This window comes from Nicotiana tomentosiformis, chromosome 8, assembly GCF_000390325.3.
Source record: "Nicotiana tomentosiformis chromosome 8, ASM39032v3, whole genome shotgun sequence".
Classification (NCBI taxonomy): Eukaryota; Viridiplantae; Streptophyta; class Magnoliopsida; order Solanales; family Solanaceae; genus Nicotiana; species Nicotiana tomentosiformis.
In genome coordinates this window covers 138,072,358-138,096,322 of record NC_090819.1, presented here as the reverse complement: position 1 = coordinate 138,096,322, position 23,965 = coordinate 138,072,358, and the positions used below count along the sequence as shown (strand labels likewise).

The following is a 23,965-nucleotide window of genomic DNA, read 5'->3' as shown; positions in this document are numbered from 1 at the left end:
TCATTCGGAAAATTAAAATGACACGTCGTTTCAAGTCACATGACATATTTTTTTTTAAAAGAATATATTATTTATTATTTAGAAATAATTAGACAAGAGTGAGTTGCTCTAGTGGTGAGCATCTTCCACTTCCAATCAAGAGATTGTGACTCTTCGAGTCACCCAAGAGCAAGGTGAGGAGTTATTGGTGGGAGGGAGCCGAGAGTCTATCGGAAACAGTCTCTATAACTCAGAGTATGGGTAAAGTCTGCGTACACACTATCCTCTCCAGACCCTACTAGTGAGATTATAGTAGGTTGTCATTGTTGTTGTTTGTATTTAAAAATAATTAAATTGATTTTTTTAATATTATTTTTAATTAGAAAATTTATAGGTACATAAATATATATAATTTGCTTTATATCATAAGTTTAAATTCTTTATTTTTATTTTTTAATTTTATGCCTAAACAAATAGTGTCGTATAAATTGAGATGGAGTAGTATCAACATATAGACAAAGTAAAACCACCTGATTCCACAAAGTTGTCCCAAATTCAACGTATACTTGCCAAAAATAAAGATGTGTCTTATCTTCTTTTTTTCCGGTAAGATATTTGTCAATCCACTTGCTACGATATATACAAAAGATAAGGGGCAATCACGCCATTTCGTACAAATCCAAGGCTCTTTTTGTAAAATTACACCTGCTAATCTTGTCCTAACTGAAATTTGATTGGCTAACCATTTCGGCAACATCAGGCACAGCCACGGTTGAATTTAATTTTGTTGCATAGTACCAAGTACAGCGTTCTGACCATTTTATCACAAAGTCCAGAATAATAATACTACTAGAAGATTTTCTGTTTCGCATCCCTACCATAATCACCTGCGACCCAATGCACCCATCGAGTCACACAAGGTCAAACTTTTATTAAGATAGAGTTATTCAGTACTTGGTATAAACATATGTAGCAAAAAAATAATTTCCTAAAAATATGTTGAGCCTTAAGACAATTTTAAGGTCTGTTTATTTGTTGATGCAGGGCTACATGTTGACATGTAGAAGGCAATTATTAGTTTATAACCGTTATTTTCTCTATGCTTTCGGATCCTTGATTCAATTCTCAGGGAAGAGTATAATTGCTTAAGCGTTTGTAATAAAAAAAAACTATAAAAAATACAATTTACAGTGTTTGGAAAGAAAATACATATTTTCTCTTATGTGAAAGATGGACAAGTTAACAAAAACCTAAAAATCACTTAAGAGGTAGATGTAAAATACGAAGTTAATTAGCACATGTCGTTTGATTTAGATCAAATTATTTTTGTAAATTTGATTATAAATAATGTAGTACATTCTTTTGGTCATATTATATTATATCCTTAATCCTTAATGAATTAATAGAAATGTTTTAAGAGAATATAAAAACAGTAGCAAATTGCGCTGTTTGGCTTTGTGTTACAACGGTCTCAATCGTAGATAATTCCTGCCTTATATTTATCTACAAATACTCACACGTCAGGACCCGAAGCCTGAAAAAGCGGGAACTGAAAATACAGACTTCAGTCTCTCTAACCACCTTTATCTCCTTTCTCATTTCTTTCCCCGTTTATTCTCCGCCGTGAACCACCGCTACTCCGCCACCGGTAATCTACAAATCTTCACTGTTTCGATATCCATCCGTATTGTTCACCATATTATATAGTAGTTAATACGTTATACGCAGTGTATAGGAGAAATACAGCAGTTTTTCGTTTATCAGCGCAAACACGTTATATTCAGTGTGAGGAATCTGCACGCACGTAGCAAAAAACGGAGTGCGAGAAAAGTTGATCGTACCGCGTTCTGTTACGAGTAATCTTTGAGAAGAAAACTGATCTATATTCATACTGAGAAAAGTGTTGGAATATTCCAACTTTTGTTAAAAAATATTTGAATTTCTGTTTGTTTTACCAAACCTTACGGTAAAGGTTGTGTCGATTTCCACGATTTTAAGCACTCTCGGCTCCAAATCTGAGTTTAATCCATTGAAAAGTCGTGATTTGCTCTTCATTTTGAGAAACGAGTTGTTTTGTAAATTTACCAAGGCTTACGGTAAAGTTTGTGTCGATTTCAGCGATTTTAAGCACTTACGGGTCCAAATCTGAGTATAATAAATATCCTCTTTTCATCCAATATAGAAAACTCGTGATTTTTTCTTCATTTCGAGAGGGAAAAAAGCTACTCATTGCTTTGTTGGCGGTGCTGACGTGTACTCTGTTTTGCACTTTCTGGAGAAAAAATTTATTTTGAGTATATATAAGCGATGGAACAGAAGAATATGTTGTTGTCAGCTTTGGGAGTGGGGATAGGAGTTGGAGTGGGGATTGGATTGGCTTCAGGGCAGACGGTTAGCAGATGGACTGGTGGATCCGCCTCCAATGTTATTACACCTCTGATAATGGAGCAAGAGATGCTCAACCTCATTGCTAATGGCAAAGATAGTAAAGTCACCTTCGATGAGTTTCCATACTACCTAAGGTAATCACAACAAGGAAAAACAAACACTGCGTGAAACCTTTTCTTTCTTTACCTTCTTTGCTTCATTTATATCTGTTAAACTCTTTAATGTTATATCTGAAAAACAGTAAGTAGGAATTTCTTTCGAGTTTAACTAACCTGTTTAAAATTCATTGATAGTGTAAAAAAATCTTTACATTGTCACCGTATATATAAATTTTTTAATTAACATTAATTGGTAATTTGGTAAACTTGATAAGTATTAATTGGTAATCCGTTAAAATTGTAACTAACTTGATATCACAGATTAAAACTCACTGATAGTGTAAAAATTTTACACGATTAGTTTATATAACATTAATCTTTTTTCTTCTGGAAATGTATTGTTGAAGACATTGTTCGTGTGTTTTGAGTGAGTGCAAAGTGCGGATTTGTTGGAAGGTTTAGCAAAAATAGTATATGTGGCACTTTTAGTGGCCTTTGAGACTAACACAGTTCTTGGATTCGGAAGTAGTAGCCCTACTTGTTAGTACCTTCAGGCTATCAGAATTCATAATGAATGTTCACCTTGGAATTTTACACTGCATGCTGGCTTTCTTTTCAGTATGTTACCGTCATGATTGTTAGTTTACAGCATGTATATAGTGTAGTATTGTCCCACATTGGTAGAATAGTAGTATGTCCTTGTATAGTATAGCTATAAATAAGGACATCTTGTATTGTATTGTTCATACAATATCAATAATATATTTTCTCTCGTGCTTTCTCACATGGTATCAAAGCAATTGTGAGAGACTTATCGCTGTGCATAAATTTCAGCGATTCCGGGAAAGAGAAATCAGTACTTTTTTAAGTCTGTTTTCTATCTGCTTCATTTTTGTCAGTGTTGTGCAAAATCTAACACTACCACAAGAGTCGTCACTGTCCGGCGACCAAACCCCAGTGAAAAACTCCGGCAGCAACCTCCTCACGCGCCACCAGAAGCTTACGCGCGTGAGCTCACGCGCCGGCGCGTACAACCACTTCCGGCCATTTTTTGAAAATCTTCCTTCAGAATAGTTGGGTCGCCTAGTAATTCCGATCCTACCCCTACTGTTTTCATTTCATTCCGACAACTTTGAGTTTTTTCCGGCAGCTACAGTACTATTCCGACAGCTACAGTACTATTCCGACAGCTACAGTAGTATTCCGACAGCTACAGTTCAGTATTCTGCTTCTGTGTTTCCGTACATTGTTTCAGTGGATTACAGTTGATTCTTTTTCCTATTTGGTAATAATTTGCAACAATGTCTTTGGGATTTGATGCTTTTGGGTCTAGAAACATGAGTTCTGGAAGCTCTAATGCTATTATTACCTCGGAACCTTTAATGGGAGGTTCAAACTACTTAGCTTGGGCTTCATCTGTCGAATTATGGTGTAGAGGTCAAGGTGTTCAAGATCATCTAAACAAACAGTCTAGCGATGGAGATGAAAAGACAATAGCACTTTGGGCAAAAATCAATGCTCAGTTATGTAGCATCTTGTGGCGATCTATTGATTCCAAGTTGATGCCCTTGTTTCGTCCATTCCAGACATGTTATTTGGTTTGGGCAAAGGCACGCACCTTATACACTAATGACATATCTCGCTTCTATGATGTGATATCACAAATGACAAACTTAAAGAAGCAGGAATTGAATATGTCTACTTACTTGGGTCAAGTACAGGCAGTCATGGAGGAATTTGAGAAGTTGATGACAGTTTCTGCTAGTGTGGAAAAACAACAAGAGCAGCGACAAAAGATGTTTCTCGTTCTTACCCTCGTTGGACTTCCTAATGATCTTGATTCAGTACGCGACCAGATTTTGGCTAGTCCGTCTGTCCCGACAGTTGATGAATTATTCTCTCGATTACTCCGCCTTGCTGCAGCACCAAGTCCACCAGTGATCTCATCACAGATACTTGATTCCTCTGTTCTTGCATCCCAGACAATGGATGTTCGGGCATCTCAAACTATGGAGCATAGACGTGGAGGAGGTCGTTTTGGAAGATCTAGACCCAAGTGTTCTTATTGTCACAAACTTGGACACACTCGTGAAATGTGCTATTCCTTACATGGTCGACCACCCAAAAATGCTTACATTGCTCAGACCGAGACTCTAGGTAACCAAGGATTTTCTTTATCTAAAGAAGAATATAATGAGCTCCTTCAGTATCGAGCAAGTAAGCAGACATCTCCATAAGTAGCCTCAGTTGCTTAGACTGATACTTCTGTTACTGGTAATTCTTTTGCTTGTGTTTCCCAGTCTAGCACTCTTGGCCCATGGGTCATGGACTCCGGCGCTTCTGATCACATCTCTGGTAATATATCACTTTTGTCAAATATTGTATATTCACAGTCTCTTCCCACTGTTACTTTAGCCAATGGATGTCAAACTAAGGCAAAAGGAGTTGGACAAGCTAATCCCTTGTCTTCTATCACCCTAGATTCCGTTCTTTATGTCCCTAGCTGTCCTTTTACTCTTGCATCTGTTAGTCGTTTGACTCGTGCCTTCCATTGTGGTATATATTTTATTGACGATTTTTTTATTATGCAGGACCGCAGTACGGGACAAACAATTGGTACAGGACGTGAATCAGAAGGCCTTTACTACCTTAACTCACTTAGTCCTTCCACAACATGTCTAGTTACAGATCCTCCAGATCTAATCCACAGACGTTTAGGACATCCGAGTTTATCCAAACTTCAGAAGATGGTGCCCAGTTTATCTAGTTTGTCTACATTAGATTGTGAGTCGTGTCAACTTGGTAAACATACCCGAGCCTCCTTTTCGCGTAGTGTTGAGAGTCATGCAGAGTCTATCTTCTCCTTAGTTCATTCTGATATATGGGGTCCTAGTAGAGTCAGTTCATCCTTGGGATTTCGTTATTTTGTCAGTTTCATTGATGATTATTCAAGATGTACTTGGCTTTTCTTAATGAAAGATCGTTCTGAGTTATTTTCTATATTCCAGAGTTTCTGTGCTGAAATCAAAAACCAATTTGGTGTTTCTATTCGCATTTTTCGCAGTGATAATGCCTTAGAATATTTATCTTCTCAATTTCAGCAGTTTATGACTTCTCAGGGAATTATTCATCAGACATCTTGTCCTTATACCCCTCAACAAAATGGGATTGCTGAGAGAAAGAATAGGCACCTTATTGAGACTGCTCGCACACTTCTAATTGAATCTCGTGTTCCGTTGCGTTTTTGGGGCGATGCAGTTCTCACAGCTTGTTATTTGATTAATCGGATGCCTTCATCTCCCATCAAGAATTAGATTCCGCATTCAGTATTGTTTCCCCAGTCACCCTTGGGAGCACGTGTTTTGTTCATAACTTAGCCCCTGGGAAAGATAAGTTAGCTCCCCGTGCTTTCAAGTGTGTCTTCCTTGGTTATTCTCGTGTTCAGAAGGGATATCGTTGTTATTCTCCAGATCTTCGTAGGTACCTTATGTCAGCTGAAGTCACATTTTTTTAGTCTAAACCTTTCTTTACCTCTGCTGACCACCATGATATATCTGAGGACTTACCTATACCGACCTTTGAGGAGCTTACTATAGCTCCTCCTCCACCTTCGACCACAGAGGTTTCATCCATATCAACCGTTGAGGAGTCTAGTGTTGTTCTCCCTAGTTCCCCAGCCACATGAACACCACTCTTGACTTATCATCGTCGTTTGCGTCTTCCATCAGGCCCAACTGGTTCTCGTCCTGACCCTGCTCCTGTTGCGGACCCTGCTCCTAGTACACCGATTGCACTTCGGAAAGGTATACGGACCACACTTAACCCTAATCCTCATTATGTCGGTTTGAGCTATCATCGTCTGTCATCTCCCCTTTATGCTTTTATATCTTCTTTGTCCTCGGTTTTCATCCCTAAGTCTACAGGTGAAGCGTTGTCTCATCCAGGATGGCGACAAGCTATGAGTGACGAAATGTCTGCTTTACATACAAGTGGTACTTGGGAGCTTGTTCCTCTTTCCTCAGGTAAATCTACTGTTGGTTGTCGTTGGGTTTATGCAGTCAAAGTTGGTCCCGATTGACAGATTGATCGACTTAAGGCCCGTCTTGTTGCCAAAGGATATACTCAGATATTTGGGCTCGATTACAGTGATACCTTCTCTCCCGTGGCTAAATTGGCTTCAGTCCGCCTTTTTCTATCCATGGTTGCGGTTCGTCATTGGCCCCTCTATCAGCTGGACATTAAAAATGCCTTTCTCCGTGGTGATCTTGAGGATGAGGTTTATATGGAGCAACCACCTGGTTTTGTTGCTCAGGGGGAGTCTCGTGGCCTTGTATGTCGCTTGCGTCGGTCACTTTATGGTCTAAAGCAGTCTCCTCGAGCCTGGTTTGGTAAGTTCAACACGGTTATCCAGGAGTTTGGCATGATTCGTAGTGAAGCTGATCACTCTGTGTTTTATCGGCACTCTGCTTCAAGTCTCTGTATTTATCTTGTAGTATATATTGATGATATTGTTATTACTGACAATGATCAGGATGGTATTACCAATCTTAAGCAGCATCTCTTCCAGCACTTCCAAACTAAGGATCTAGGCAGATTGAAGTACTTTCTAGGTATTGAGGTTGCCCAGTCTAGCTCAGGTATTGTTATTTCTCAAAGAAAATATGTTTTAGACATTCTTGAGGAGACAAGGATGATAGGTTGCATACCTGTTGACACTCCGATGGATCCGAATTCTAAACTTATGCCAGGACAGGGGGAGCCGCTTAGCGATCCTGCAAGCTATAGGCGGCTGGTTGGAAAATTAAATTATCTCACAGTGACTAGACCCGACATTTCTTATCCTGTGAGTGTTGTAAGTCAGTTTATGAATTCTCCCTGTGATAGTCATTGGGATGCAGTTGTCCGCATTATTCGATATATAAAATCGGCTCCAGGCAAAGGGTTACTCTTTGAGGATCGAGGTCATGAGCAGATCATTGGATACTCAGATGCTGATTGGGCAGGATCACCTTCTGATAGACGTTCTACGTCTGGATATTGTGTTTTAGTAGGAGGAAATTTGGTGTCCTGGAAGAGCAAGAAACAGAATGTAGTTGCTCGGTCTAGTGCAGAAGCAGAATATCGAGCAATGGCTATGGCAACATGTGAGCTAGTCTGGACCAAACAATAGCTCAAGGAGTTGAAATTTGGTGAAATCAGTCGGATGAAACTTGTGTGTGATAATCAAGCTACCCTTCATATTGCATCAAATCCGGTGTTCCATGAGAGAACTAAACATATTGAGATTGATTGTCACTTCGTCAGAGAAAAGATACTTTCAGGAGAGATTGCTACAAAGTTTGTGAGATCGAATGATCAACTTGCAGATATTTTCACCAAGTCTCTCACTGGTCCTCGTATTGGTTATATATGTAACAAGCTCGGTACATATGATTTGTATGCACCTGCTTGAGGGGGAGTGTTAGTTTACAGCATGTATATAGTGTAGTATTGTCCCACATTGGTAGAAGAGTAGTATGTCCTTGTATAGTATAGCTATAAATAAGGACCTCTTGTATTGTATTGTTCATCCAATATCAATAATATATTTTCTCCCGTGCTTTCTCACAATGATCAAAGAAAGGAAATTTGAAGATTGTTTCTTGGTATTGCACTCTTAATGATTTGAATGTTGGACCTGGATTTGTTTGTGAAAGAGGTCCATTGTTTAGTTAGATTAATGACCTGTGTTTTAGACATTGAGAAATAAGCTGAACTGTATAGTGTCTCATATGTCATGCATCCTTTTCATGTACAATAGCTGCTTGTTGCAGGAAGATGTGAACTCCCACCCACCCCACCCCACCCCCACCCCAAATGAAAATTTGTGCTAATTTTAAATTGGGAAATAGAAGTGTTTCTACTTGCTGCTTAATAGAATGAAAAGCATTTGTACTTGCAATCAAGACCTTGTTTGTTGTGGACGAGTTAAGTGCTTTTTACAATCAGCTGTGTGGTTAAGGCTCTTTTTTCCTTTTTTGAGTGGTTTCCATTTGCACTCAGAGGGTGGACTTTATGCTTCATTGTCGAACTTTGGCATTGCAAAGAACTCTTTTCTTTCATCCCCCTAACTGGAGACGCTTTGCTTGGTTCGACCAACAATATCTGCCACTTTGGCATTTTCTGAGTGACTTGACTTAGTAAGAGCGCTGCAACGTACTGATTTTTAAAAATCTATCATATGGCAGCGAGCAAACAAGGGTGTTGCTGACAAGTGCATCTTTTGTTCATTTGACAAATGCTGACTTTGCTAAGCATACTCGCAACCTCTCCCCTGCTAGTCGAACAATTTTGCTGTCAGGGCCTGCTGGTTAGTTTTTGCATACCAAATGCTGGATCTGGCTTGAGTTTTACGTTTGTTACCCATTCATTTTCTATTTAGTCATGATGCTTCACATTTTCCAGAACTTTATCAACAAATGCTTGCCAAGGCATTGGCTCATTACTTTAATGCCAAGTTATTGCTGCTGGATGTAACTGATTTTTCACTGAAGGTATGTGAATAAAGAGCTTGGATTCACCTTTTTTTCTCCATCTGCTAAGTATTCTGATGACGAGTCTTCTACAGATGCAAAGCAAATATGGAGGAGCATGCAAAGAATATGTAAGTCAAAACTCTACATCTTCTCACTTCTCCTATGGCTAACTTTCCTCTAGAACATGTCCATCTGTCTGCAGAAATTGATTTTTTCTTATACTAAGATGTTGATGCATAAAATAAAATCTGTATTGAATGTTGATAACTTTGATTATTGCAGTCTTTTAAAAGGTCTATATCGGAGACAACATTGGGGAGAATGTCTGGAATGTTTGGATCCTTTTCCATGCTTCAGCCTAAGGAGGAAAACAAAGGTATGAACTAGATCACCCCTGCAGGGAAAGATACCAAGTTCCTAGGAAGCTGGGAGTTCTGTGCAAATGAAGAAACAAAATAAACTAGATTATAAGTTCTCGTTTTTTTTCCACAAAACAACTACGTCTCCTAAGAAGCTGAGTCTGTGCAATGTTGATACAAAATAAAGTAGATTATAAGTTTTGATAACGAATTTTGAGCACTTTTTAGCTTCACCCAGTAAAGCTTCTTCTTATTTTAAACACGTGTAAGTAAATTTATGCAAATTGTAGAACAGCATAGAGTATTTGAAGCAAAATATGAAGCATTGAATGATTCTTTGTACTGCATAGGGGTGGGTCGGGCCCGGTCCTAAGTGGGCTTTACGGGCCCGGTCCTAAATGGTCTTGGGCTTCGCGGGCTTATTGCTGGAACCGGCTCGGGACCGGGACCACGAACTAACGGGCCCGGTTTTAGTGGGCCGGTCCCGGGCCCAAAAGGGCCTAAATGGGCCCAACAGAAACTTTCTCTTTTTAATTTTTTTTTATAGAAGTTAGAGAAAAAAATAGTAATAAAGATATATAAGCTATATTCGATTTATATACTATATATACATCTTAAAATATATATATACTATATTATATATACATAGTATACATCTTAAAATATACATCTTAAGATATACTATATATATATATATATATATATATATATATATATATAGTAAGATGTATATATAGTATATCTTAAGATGTATACTATCGAATATGACTTATAAACTATGTATATATATTATAGTATATATAGTATATTATAGTGTATATATACATTTTAAGATATATATATATATAGTTATATATATATAGACACACACACTAAACTATATATACATAGTATATTCGATATACTATACTATATATACATCTTAAGATATATAAGCTATATTCGATTTATATACTATATATACATCTTAAGATATATATATATATATACACACAGTATACTATATATACATAGTATATAAGTTATATTCTATAGTATACATCTTAAGATATATATATATATATACACACACACTGTACTATATATACATCTTATATACTATATATACAGCTTAAGATATATAAGTTATATTCGATATATTCGATATACATATATATATATATATAAGCTTATATGTATACTAAACTATACTATAATATATATACATCTTACTATATATAAGCTATATTCGATTTATATACTATATATACATGTATATCTACTATATATATCTAGTATATCTAGTATACTATGTATATATAGTATATCTTAAGATGTATATATAGTATAGTATATATAGTATATCTTAAGATATATATATAGTATATCGAATATAGTTTATATATCTTATGAGATGTATATATAGTATAGACTATAGTATAGTATAAATATAAGCTTATATGTATACTATACTATACTATACTATAATATATACATCTTACGATATATAAGCTATATTCGATTTATATACTATATATACATCTTACGATATACTATATATACATGTATATCTACTATATATATCTAGTATACTATGTATATATAGTATATCTTAAGATGTATATATAGTATAGTATATATAGTATATCTTAAGATGTATATATAGTATATCGAATATAGCTTATATATAGTAAGATGTATATATATTATAGTATAGTATAAATATAAGCTTATATATCTAGTATACTATGTATATATAGTATATCTTAAGATGTATATGTAATATAGTATATATAGTATATCTTAAGATGTATATATAGTATATCGAATATAGTTTATATATCTTATGAGATGTATATATAGTATAGTATAAATATAAGCTTTATGTATACTATAATATATATACATCTTACTATATATAAGCTATATTCGATTTATATACTATATATACATCTTAAGATATACTATATATGATGGGGTACTTATAGTTGAAAATAGGGAAAAAGTGTAATTATAAAAAGTTTGGGATTAAAACAAAGTTGAGGGGTTAAATGGCTATTTCATAAATAGCCAACGGCTATTTTTCACAGTCCAACGTTTTTTTTTTAAAAAAAATAAAATAAAATAGCTGTTGGGCCCGCTAAGGGGACATGTCCGGTCCCGGGCCCTGGTGGGCCAAACGGTCCCGGGCCTGACGGGCCCAATCATAGGACTGGACCAGGCCCGCTAAAATCGGATCAAACGGTTCTGGCCCGCGGTCCCGGGCCTGGACCGGCCCACTTGTCAGGCCTAGTACTGCATGTGCAAGTGGGTTGAGATTTTGCAACTTGATGCTTTTAGTATGTTGGTGTGGATTGTTTTGGTTTACCTGCTTAGATTTTGCAATTTGATGCTACATACTTTATTCTTCATTTTCTTGTTTTTGTTACAAATGCATGCAAATCCATTGCTGCAGGCACATTGCGTAGACAAAGCAGTGGAGTAGATATTGGATCAAAGTATAACATCTCTTTTATCCTTTGAATATATTAGTCTCACTTATATTTTCTTCCCTTTTTTTTTTTCTCGATCATGTTCTGATTGTTCTTTCCTGATATGTTTGCAGAGATGGGTTGTTAAAAGCTACAAATTTGCGTAGGAATGCATCTGCCTCGGCCAATTTGGATAATTTAACTTCATATGGCACATCAGGAAACCCAGGTTTTGACTTGCATCAGTCATGAGATTGCTCTTCTTGAAGCTTACTGAACTAGTTTAATTGCCTTGATCCTTTGAATTGTGGCCTAAGCATTATGTTATAGTGTTATACATAGCTAATGTTTCATCATATGTCTACTAGGGTGTCCTTTTTGCTTCTCTTTTTCCCTTTTTCTGGGGTGAGGAGGTGTACTTTGCTTAAAAAGCAGTTTGACTGTAATTGATTCCCCAACTATCTCTTCTCCAAGCTGGCTTAAATTCTTCTACTTTTTTGTTTAAATGGCGAGATCTCAGGGGTAGAGTTTTGTTAGGTGCTGAGACCTTGTGTGTGGCTAATTATAGTTCTTAAAGGCAAGTATAAGCCAATGAAACAATTCTGTATTTTTCTCTTAATTTACACATGAAATTCTTTAGAGAACTATGAAGTGCTTATTCTTACCTTGAAGTAGGCAGAGATGCTAGCCGGCTTGTTAGCTGGGACTTGACTTGCCGATTAGTGATTGAATGTGATTCATTATTTTCCTTTGAGGGTCTGCCTAGACTGGATTTATGCTCCTCCTGAATGGACAAAAATGTGGTCTTTCATGGAAGAGTTTGTAGGATTCTTTTTTGAGATAGAATTTATAGATCCACTTAAGCTTCAACTACTTTATTCTTTCACAGCTCCACTTGCGCGCAACAGTATCTGGTCTTTTGATGAGAAGCTTCTTATACAGACCTTATACAAGGTATTCATTTAAGTTCTATACGTCCCACAATTTTTGTTTATAGTCGTTTTTGAATAATCAAGTATAGATGGTCCTTTATAGCCATTGCCTGATTTTTCCCTATTATATGTATCGGACTATAAGATTGCTGACTCCACTTACAGGTTCTTGTCAAAGTATCAAAAAGCAGTCCCATAGTTCTGTATCTAAGGGATGTCGAGAAGGTCCTTTGTAGATCAGAAAAGATATATGTGTTGTTCCAGAAAATGCTGAAGAAATTGTCTGGAGCTATTCTACTCCTTGGTTCAAGAATTGTGGACCCTGGAAATGATTATAGGGAAATAGATGAAAGGCTTTCCTCAATATTTCCCTATAACCTTGAAATTAAACCCCCAGAAGATGAAACTCATCTTGTTAGTTGGAAGTCTCAGCTAGAAGAGGATATGAAGATGATCCAGTTTCAGGACAACAGAAATCACATAATGGAAGTACTTTCTGCTAATGATATTGAATGTGAAGATCTAGGTTCAATTTGTATGTCAGACACAATAGTCCTAAGTAACTATATAGAAGAAATTGTGGTATCAGCAATCTCGTACCATCTGATGAACACAAAGGACCCTGAATACAGAAATGGGAAGCTTGTTATTTCATCTTCAAGGTCCTTCTTACGCTCCTGTTTTCTCCCTTTTTATAATGATAAGTGTAAAATCTTGCTGAATTCCTGACTTTGAAAAACAACAGCTTGTCCCATGGATTGGGCATATTTCAGGAAGGAAAATCTTCTGGGAAGGATACCTTAAAGCTCGAAGCACAAGCTGAAACGTCGAAGGTAGGATAAATTTGGTTTCTGTTTCAAAAGTTTGACGGAATTTTGAAATAGTAGGTTTAAGAGTTTGAGTTATTTTCACTCGTTGTAGGATGCTCAGGGCCGAGAAACCAGTATTACAAAACCAGAAGCCAAAGCTGCAGGTATCCTACCAGAAAGCAAAGGTGAAGCAGAAGCTCCTGCTCCACCGGTGAAGGATGGCAACATTTCAACCTCAACGCCTAAACCTCCTGTGAGTTGGCATTCTGATTATTCCACTCTGCCAGAAAATAAGAGAAGCAATACATTTTAATAACTAATGATTTGATGAATACAAGGTATACCTATTTATAGGTGTTAATCACAAGAAGCATCTGATATTTGTTAATGTGGGAGAAAATGTTGCGTACTTTCCTACTTTTTTAACTTACTGTAATATGGGAGCCTGAAGATTTTTTGATTATACCAGGAAGTTCCTCCAGACAATGAATTCGAGAAACGCATAAGGCCTGAAGTCATACCAGCAAGTGAAATTGGTGTGACATTTGCTGATATTGGTGCCTTGGATGAACTCAAAGAATCTCTTCAGGAATTGGTGATGTTGCCACTGAGGAGGCCGGACCTATTCAAAGGTGGACTTTTGAAGCCATGCAGAGGAATACTTCTATTTGGGCCCCCCGGCACAGGGAAGACTATGTTGGCTAAGGCCATTGCCAGTGAAGCTGGAGCAAGTTTCATCAATGTCTCTATGTCTACAATTACTTCAAAATGGTTTGGAGAAGATGAGAAAAATGTCCGTGCCTTATTCACTCTTGCAGCTAAGGTCTCTCCCACTATTATATTTGTGGATGAGGTTGACAGCATGCTTGGACAGAGATCTCGTGCTGGGGAGCATGAAGCTATGCGGAAAATAAAGAATGAGTTCATGACCCATTGGGATGGGTTACTGACAAAAGCAGGTGAAAGAATTCTTGTTCTTGCTGCTACCAATAGGCCATTTGACCTTGATGAAGCAATTATTCGGCGTTTTGAGAGAAGGTAACATCTGATCTGCCACTGATGTACTTTTTCTTCTAAACTTGAAGTATGATGAATATCAGTCTGGCAAATCCAGCTTCCAGGAGCTTATATAAAAAGTTGAGCTTTGTTAAGAACCGAAATCATATTTTGGTAATATATTTTAGGAGTATATGAATTGGATATCTCCTATATTGTTATTGACATTGGGAGAGTTTTTAGTGTTTAAGTACTTAACACTACATTCTTTTTCTGTTTTAGATGTCGAATTGTGTAATGATTCCTCCCTATTAAATACAGGATTATGGTTGGTTTACCATCAGTAGAGAACAGGGAAATGATCTTGAAGACTCTATTGGCCAAAGAGAAAGTTGATGATGGATTGGACTTCAAGGAGCTGGCAACAATGACTGAAGGCTACTCTGGAAGTGATCTCAAGGTTGTATATCTTGTTTCTGATTTTCATATTCCTTAAACCTCACCAACTAAGAAATATGTGGCAATGCTTGGGACAGAATCTGTGCACTACTGCTGCATACCGGCCAGTGAGAGAGTTGATACAGCAAGAAAGACTCAAAGACCTAGTACGTGCCTTGTCTTCCTTGACCAGTTTATATTTCTAACTGCTTCTTGCTTTTTCCTGCATTTACTGTTCTAATCTCTCCTATTAATGAACTTCAACTTCTGCAGGAGAAGAAGCGGAGAGCTGAGGAAGCTAAGAGTGCTGGAGTTGCTCCACCTGCAGGTGAAGATACGGAGGATAAGGTGATCACTATCCGGCCTTTGAATATGGAAGACTTCAAAGAAGCCAAAAATCAGGTAAAAGGAAAATTCTCAAAATTCAGCTTAAGCTTATGAATAGATGAATGACAGAGCAAGAAGGATACAACTCTGACTACATAAAGATTGGAGAACTTGAAGTACGTAACCTGAGAAACCAAATCGGTGAAACTATAGCACCAACTTGCCAATGACGAGTAATTATCAATTAAGATACTTATTGAACTCCAGGTGTTATAAAGTGAAAAATTGCCAATTTCTAAACCACAAACGACTACAATGGAGAGCTCGTGGGGAGGGAGAGTTAAAATTGGATCTTGAGTTCAAGGATCTGATTTTTGAGCCAAACGGATTGTTAGGATAAGGTCAATTTCAGCAGGTGTAGAAGCTTTTTCTGAAGTATACATTTATTAGATTAGTTACAAATGGTTCTCAATAGGCATCTGCAAAAATGAATTCCTATTGATGGTTATTACGTCAAAGATGAGTATATTAGTAAGCAGTTCCACCAATGATAACCTAAAGAAACACAGTTTTTAAAAAAGAAGGAAATATGCATGAGAGACTAGTCACTACAGTAAAAGCTTCCAGATTTCCATGTGAGAATGGAAATTGTATAATAGTTCAAACAAGATTTCAAGGAGTGCTCTTCTTAATAAGGTCCGACTTTGCCCTTTAACCTTGTGTGTCCGTTTACTCAATCAGTTTCATACCATATTTATGACTGCAGCTTCCGGGGACAACTTATTATTAGCACAACTTGATTTCATTGCGTCTTTTTTTGTTTCTGTGTAACAGGTTGCAGCTAGCTTTGCGGCTGGAGGGTCTATAATGAGTGAGCTAAAGCAATGGAATGAGTTATATGGGGAAGGAGGATCAAGGAAAAAGGAGCAGTTATCTTACTTCCTGTAGGATAGATATAATTTCCTCTTCCTGCACCCTTCTCGACCTGCCAAGCAGTTCGGTTTCTTCAGAACTCGAAATGCTAACACAAGAAAGTTGATGTTAAGAGGTGATGATAGCAACTTAATTAGTCTAGCTGACCCTGCTTGCTTTAGATTTAATTGTTGTTGTAGGTTTGAAATTGTTGTTTTGTTGCTTCTGTATGTAATATTAACCTGTACACGTCAAAAGGTACTGTATTGGTTGTTTCCTTTTTAACTCCAAAGGAAAAGTAGGAGGAAGAGACTTGAGTAGTCTTTTTCTTTCCCTTATTTGTAAGGAAGCCAACCGCTCGTACCTTTTATTTACAATGTAATGATACCAGTAATGGATTTGATGTGTGGATTGAAGGAATAGATAGCTTCCTTTATGTGCCATGTATTTTCTGCAATTATTTGCTGATAGAAGACGTAAAATCCACATTGCCACATTCATCAGTTGTAAACTGAGTAATCTCTAAAAGCTCATGACATTTTTTTCCGCTTTATGTTTTCTCCAATACAAGAATCAGATCAAGCCTTCTATATACCACATTAACTACCTTGTCAAAGTAAAATTCGCAGACGGCGACTATATCCGTTTTTCACTTAATTACTGAAACATTTCCGGCGCTGACAAACGACCAGGTCGAGGCATCAATTTGAATGTGCGGAAAAGGTCTAAATATGTCATTGTACTATACTAAATTGAGCACATTTGTCCTTCTTTAATACTTTAGCTCAAGAATGCCCTTAGCGTCACATAGTTGATCCATATATGCCCTTAGAGTTACACAGTTGGCTCATATATGCCCTTTTTAAAACGGAATCCACCCAAATTAATTAGTTCTTACGTTAATTGTATTAAAGTGTATTACAAACACTATTTTCTTTTTTTTAGTACTTTTTTTTTCTTTACCTTTCTCTTTTCTTTCTTCTTTTTTTTTTTCCTTTTTCTTTCTCCCTTGCTGATATCTTTTCCATTTTCGTCACCAATTTCTCTTGACAAAACTTATGAATTCCTACTAATTTTACTATCACAACCCCCACCAGATTCTTTCCCTATTTTCATATTTTCCATCACATTCAGCAAGACCAGAATCTCCATTTCCGTCACCAATTTCACGTGATTTTATTCCTAAAAATCAAACCTACACCGCCAAAAGCTTCCCAACAAGAAGGCTCTGGTTCTTCTGAAAAGGAGATGAAAATTGTCAGAGAATTTTTTTCGGTGGTGCTAATTGGGTGAAGGCAGGAATTAATGAGTTTTGTCAAGTAAAATTGGTAACGAAAATGGAGAAGAAGAAAAAATAAGAAAGAAAAGAGAAAGGTAAAAAAAAATAAAGTACTAATAAAAAGTAAACAATATTTGTAATATACTTTAATACAATTAACGAGAACTAATTAGTTTGAGTGAATTCCGTTTCGAAAATGGTATATATGACCAACCGTGTGACTCTAATGATATATATGGACCAACTATGTGACGGTAAAAGCATTCTTGAGCTAAAGTATTAACGAATAACAAATATGCTCAATTTCGTATAGTATAAGAGCATATTTGGACATTTTCTGTTGAATCTGTTTAAACTCATCCAAAAACCTTAAGAGCTTTTCAACACTAGGAGGAATAGATGTATTACGTAATTGTGCCCCCGATGACAAATGCAAACAAAACACCCAATCTCAATATAGCCAAGTTAAGTATTAACACAAACAGTCTGAAACGGAACGTTACCTTCGAAATACGACGGAGTTTAGACATCAAAACTAATAAATTCTTGCGGTAAACCAAAATAGAGCTCTGGACTTAAAACCACCCGCTTTTAGAAGTCTGGATTTAAAACCACCCGCTTTTAGAAGTATGGAAGAAGCGTAAAACTAGTCGGACTTGCTTGACTCGATAGGCTTACCGGACTTCTCTGTCTATTCGATTGATTTTCAAGAGAAACAGAACAAATATTGTCGGCAAAAGCCCAAACAGGGAGTCCTTATCAGCTCAAGATATCCAGTCCCTCATAATACTGCCATATGGATTTAGCTCAGTTAAGCCACCCCATCATTTCCGTCTGTCGACCCAAGTGGCCAACTTCCGACCACCTAAAGAACATCCCACAAACATATCCTCACGTTAACGGAATTCTGGTGTATAACTTTCAGAAATCGTTTTCAATTTATTTGTCCCAGCCTCAATGGATTTTACCGACTACAAAAGAAGGAAGATAACTAAAACGAATAATTAACAAAATAAAAATAGAAACAGCCAAATAAACAACATTTAACGAGCATTCCCATGACATATTATACATCAACATCAATTCCATGGTCTTAAACACAAATCCGTGCAAACATAATCCATGATCAGACGATATAGCTGTAAAAAGCTCAATTCAACCACCTCCTCTTCAAACCTAAAAGACACTTGGGATCATTTAACAGGGTTTCCACCATCTTGTATCAAAATTCACGAGGACAATCACAAGATACATCTACTACTGTTAACACAACACGCCCCCTTCTCTTCCTCCTAACATAGTGAGCCTAAGCTTTCTTCTTATCTCTCAATGGCCCTCGAGGAATTTTACTCAATACCTTTGCATCAAAGACAGCGTACTGTTTCTTAAGCTCATGGAAGGCCTTCTCAGCAAAAGAGTCGATCTGGTCCTCGTATTTCTCATATAGAACAGGCACCGTGTGGAGCACCACAACAACTGTTTCAAGAAGTTGCACAAATCAATATCGAATAACCAAAACTTGCATCTAAAAGTTAAGGTCAACTAATCAAGGGTGAAGAATTTACTTATGTAGAATAGGCTCAAGAAATCACAGCAACTGCCCAAGACTGACAAGATCCACAAGCCACCAATGACCTGGTAAGTTTACAAGATTAACATTGGATATCACACCCAAAAATCCTAAATGTAATGACTATAAATGAGGTTTTGTAACCAAACAAGTCATTCAGATGAAAGTATCTTAGAACTTAGCATATAAAATAAGACACGCACCATAAGGAACATCTTTAGATCTCTTCCAGCTGCAATTTCCCTCAGAACTGCAAAGGCACGATTGATCTCATTCCTAAGACCAGTGGCAAACTCCAATACAGGTTTCTCAGGGATGTGAACTTCCGGAATGTGTGGTGCAGATCTAAGTAGGACAAAGAAACCATCAATCGATCAAAAAATCAACCAACTAAGCCTCAATCCCAAACTTGTAAGAGTCTGCTATACCAATCCTCTAATATACATTCCTCTTAAAAATTGTATATCATTTAAGTATAACAGCAAGATAACTTACTTGTGAATGAAGGCGCTAGCGTTGCTCCACAAAAACAATCCAGCCAGAGCAACTATCAAACAATGACAGAGCAGGGTAAGGAAATGGTATTCTACTACCTCAAAGAGAACCCAGATAGCTGTGGCTCCACCAAGAAATCCTGCAGATATCTTCTTGTTTCTCCACAAGAACACATCAGCAGCTGCACCACCGAACAATACATCGTGTGAATTATGAATTTCAACACATCAATCAGCTATGCCTCAAAAATACTAATCGGATCAGCTATACAATTATAGAAGTGGATTCAAGATTTGAACTTTATGGTTCAGAGTTCGAAATTCTTTTCTTTCTTTTTTTGGTTTTGTTTTGAGAAAGGTTCGAGTTTGGAATTCTACCACAACCAATGTGATTTACTAGGTTCAGAGTCCATTATTTGTACTTAGTTTGTGAAATTTTTAACATATATATATATATAGGTTTTACGCCAAAGCTACTGGTTCCAATGAACCTTTAACTTCTAAGCTAGGTCCGCTCAATATATGACTTCTCTATATCCAATCCGCTCCATTTGGACTAGATTCATAAATGCTATCTGAATGCAATAATAATAACAACTACTTATGCAACAACAACAACTAAGTCTCAGTCCCAAAAAAGTTGGGGTCTCACCAACAATGTTATAAACTCATTTCAGGCTAATATTATACAAAATAAACATAATAATAATAATATTAAAAATATTTCCTCCCCCAAAATGTTGATCTGAATACCTCAAAATTTTGCTTGCCCTTAGACTGAAATATCGCAAGGCTTTCTCAACACTTGCACAATCCCTACCCCCTACCCCTACCCCCACCACACACACACACACAAAAAAAAAGATAAATTATGCTAATAGTTCGAAACTGTAATCAAAGCAAAAGGGCAAACACTATAATCATCTCAAAGGTAAAAAGGCAACACTCATGCCTAATCTTTTGAGCAAAGTCATCAATCAATAGCCACAAGCTATCTGAACCCATTAAACTAAACAAAAAGCCAAAAACTTTTACAATCTAGTTAAAGTTATAATCACACTAATATATATATATATAGGTTTTGCGCCAAAGCTACTGGTTCTAATGAACCTTTAACTTCTAAGCTAGGTCCGCTCAATATATGACTTCTCTATATCCAATCCGCTCCATTTGGACTAGATTCATAAATGCTATCTGAATGCAATAATAATAACAACTACTTATGCAACAACAACAACTAAGTCTCAGTCCCAAAAAAGTTGGGGTCTCACCAACAATGTTATAAACTCATTTCCGGCTAATATTATACAAAATAAACATAATAATAATAATATTAAAAATATTTCCTCCCCCAAAATGTTGATCTGAATACCTCAAAATTTTTCTTGCCCTTAGACTGAAATATCGCAAGGCTTTCTCAACACTTGCACAATCCCTACCCCCTACCCCTACCCCCACCACACACACACACACAAAAAAAAAGATAAATTATGCTAATAGTTCGAAACTGTAATCAAAGCAAAAGGGCAAACACTATAATCATCTCAAAGGTAAAAAGGCAACACTCATGCCTAATCTTTTGAGCAAAGTCATCAATCAATAGCCACAAGCTATCTGAACCCATTAAACTAAACAAAAAGCCAAAAACTTTTACAATCTAGTTAAAGTTATAATCACACTAATATATATATATATATAGGTTTTGCGCCAAAGCTACTGGTTCCAATGAACCTTTAACTTCTAAGCTAGGTCCGCTCAATATATGACTTCTCTATATCCAATCCGCTCCATTTGGACTAGATTCATAAATGCTATCTGAATGCAATAATAATAACAACTACTTATGCAACAACAACAACTAAGTCTCAGTCCCAAAAAAGTTGGGGTCTCACCAACAATGTTATAAACTCATTTCAGGCTAATATTATACAAAATAAACATAATAATAATAATATTAAAAATATTTCCTCCCCCAAAATGTTGATCTGAATACCTCAAAATTTTTCTTGCCCTTAGACTGAAATATCGCAAGGCTTTCTCAACACTTGCACAATCCCTACCCCCTACCCCTACCCCCACCACACACACACACACACACACACACACACACACACAAAGATAAATTATGCTAATAGTTCGAAACTGTAATCCAAGCAAAAGGGCAAACACTATAATCATCTCAAAGGTAAAAAGGCAACACTCATGCCTAATCTTTTGAGCAAAGTCATCAATCAATAGCCACAAGCTATCTGAACCCATTAAACTAAACAAAAAGCCAAAAACTTTTACAATCTCGTTAAAGTTATAATCACACTAATATACAGATCCAGATCTAAAAGCAGCGAACAAGTAGATACAATAAAAACCCACAAAAAAAGAATATCTAAAGCGCAAATAGAGTAGCAATCCAATTATGAAGCCTTAATCGAATAAAAGTTCCACTCAGTTATTAGTCAACAAAAGTAGATTTTTTTCCTTCTTTTTTTTTCAACAAAGAGCTGAAAAAAATTATAGTAACTGAAAAAAACAAAAACAGACTCACGTTTACCCCCGCCGAAGACTTTGTGAACAGGACGTTCCCTACCAAAAAGCCGACGAACCTTAGACTTAAACGACGACGTTACGGGAGGAGATGACGCCGTTTTCTTATCGTCATCAGAATCAGAAGAAGACGAAGAAGAGTGATGGTTATTATTACTGAGATGAAGTGTTTCAGCAATTTTTTCTATTACAGACTCCTCATGCTCCTCCGATTTCTCCACTTTACGCTCCTCGTGTTCCGCCATTATCAGAAAAGTAAAACCCTAATCCTTGAAATTCGGTGAATTTATGTGTTTACTGTATATGAGAGATAATATTGCAGAGATTCTGAGAGAGAAGTTGAATCTGTAGCTGGCTTTATACTGCTGTGATTTTGCTTTTAGTCCTTCAATTGTTAGTCAGTTTAATGTTTGATCCTATATACTCTTTGCTTTTCCACTTTGAACCACCTTCCTTCATTTTTTTAATAACATCGCACTTCAATTAATTGATTACATGCTATTTTTTATTAACATAAGCACCAAATAAATTTATCAACAAATGCTTAGAAATAAATGTTGACATCACATGCTTTTTACTTTTACATAAATTTATATCTTATTTGGCATGATACATTCTTACTCCATTAACACTCTCTTTTAGTTATGAATATGCAAATATTTAGCATTTAATTGATAAATTTATCACTTTTAATCCATCACAAAACTTCAACAAACTCAATATAGTGCTAATATAAAATAAGAAGTTATGATTATTTACCTTTTAACTGACTCTTTCTATTTTATAATCTCACATTAAGACTAATTTAACAATAATATTTATCATTTTATAGAGTACAATTCTAAACTAATATTTTATTTTAACTATACAATTGAATTTTCAAGTATTACTTTAACTCATTTCAAGTACAAATATTATATGTTAATTGAGTAGTACTATCTTTCTCTCCGTGCTAAGTCAAGTATCATTACATAAAGGGAAAGATGGAGTACTAATCATACCTTTTCTAAAACCTAAAAAAATGAGAAATCACATGTAAGTTAATTAAACATTAGTTAAATTTATGAAAATTTTCTTCTCAAATGATAGGAATGAAACAATTTTACGAATTAAAAATCCAGTATTTAGTCAGAAACAATAGGGATCAACATTGTTATTTTTGCAATAATTGAGGGACTAAAGAAAATTTCCCTTTTTAATTTGTGGAGAATAGAGTGGTGGAGAGATTCTGGTATTATGTGAAAGCGAGAATCAGAGCCGTTAATTTAATCGTCGTGGCAGCTAATGTATTTAGTTAATGGAAGGTACTAGAAGATGGAAAATGTGAAGACAAACGGGAGTGTGATCGTACTGTACCAGGGTTGATTTTTCGAGGTAAATATCTAGCTTCTAGGTGATGTCTTTTACCATTCAATTTACTCTAATTACTTCCACTGTAATTAGTGATTTTACTGTTCAAATACGAAGAACAATAAAAACAAATTAATTGTTTGGTATTAGTCTACCTCTTTTTCCCCCTAAATAAACACAAATCTTAGCTCCAAAAAAAACACCAATATTCAAATTTGAAATAGTTTATAGTCTTGAATTGACACAACGATTTACTATATTATTTCAAATATAAAGTTTAAAATTTTTTAAAATTCCTGATCAGCAAAGTGGTCTAGCAGTCTAGCTAATATATGTTGAAAAACTAACTCAAATAATCGTTCATTCAATCAATTAAATTAAAAATAATCGATGATGGCATAATTTTTGTTGTATATTAAGAAAGATGTTGAATCGAAAACATGTACTATAATCTTTCGTATATTAAGAAAGATATTGAACCGAACTGATTTGATTGCTTACTTGCTAAGGTTTAAAAGAGGAAATTCT

The 23,965-nt window shown here is 36.1% G+C and overlaps 2 protein-coding genes and 1 long non-coding RNA gene across 4 annotated transcripts; 2 read left to right on the top strand and 1 right to left on the bottom strand.

The window, feature by feature from the left end:
• Window positions 1-1,501: 1,501 nt before the first annotated feature.
• On the top strand, window positions 1,502-16,623 carry LOC104093882 (uncharacterized). Of its 2 annotated transcripts, XM_070182851.1 has the most exons (17): window positions 1,507-1,627; window positions 2,296-2,501; window positions 8,693-8,814; window positions 8,910-8,998; window positions 9,073-9,108; window positions 9,263-9,356; window positions 11,774-11,816; window positions 11,924-12,018; window positions 12,679-12,743; window positions 12,887-13,383; window positions 13,467-13,554; window positions 13,643-13,783; window positions 14,000-14,568; window positions 14,848-14,986; window positions 15,063-15,131; window positions 15,238-15,366; window positions 16,126-16,623. In XM_070182851.1, exons 2-17 carry the CDS (start codon window positions 2,302-2,304, stop codon window positions 16,237-16,239), a joined length of 2,490 nt encoding a protein of 829 aa, XP_070038952.1. In that variant the 5' UTR covers window positions 1,507-1,627; window positions 2,296-2,301; the 3' UTR covers window positions 16,240-16,623. The 2 variants fall into 2 exon arrangements, with proteins under 2 accessions (XP_070038951.1, XP_070038952.1); XM_070182850.1 differs by having other exon boundaries at window positions 1,502-2,501.
• LOC138896978 (uncharacterized) lies at window positions 4,938-8,075 on the top strand. The gene is made up of 2 exons (XR_011410661.1): window positions 4,938-6,721; window positions 7,804-8,075. It is a non-coding gene; the product is annotated as an uncharacterized lncRNA (long non-coding RNA).
• A 1,892-nt stretch (window positions 16,624-18,515) lies between the features above and the next one.
• LOC104093881 (reticulon-like protein B4) lies at window positions 18,516-22,476 on the bottom strand. Its single transcript, XM_070182849.1, has 5 exons — window positions 22,089-22,476; window positions 19,548-19,728; window positions 19,256-19,397; window positions 19,048-19,117; window positions 18,516-18,958 (listed from the first exon to the last, which is right to left on the bottom strand). The coding sequence occupies exons 1-5, from the start codon at window positions 22,330-22,332 to the stop codon at window positions 18,789-18,791; spliced, it is 807 nt and encodes a 268-aa protein (XP_070038950.1). The 5' UTR covers window positions 22,333-22,476; the 3' UTR covers window positions 18,516-18,788.
• Between the last annotated feature and the right edge of the window lie 1,489 nt (window positions 22,477-23,965).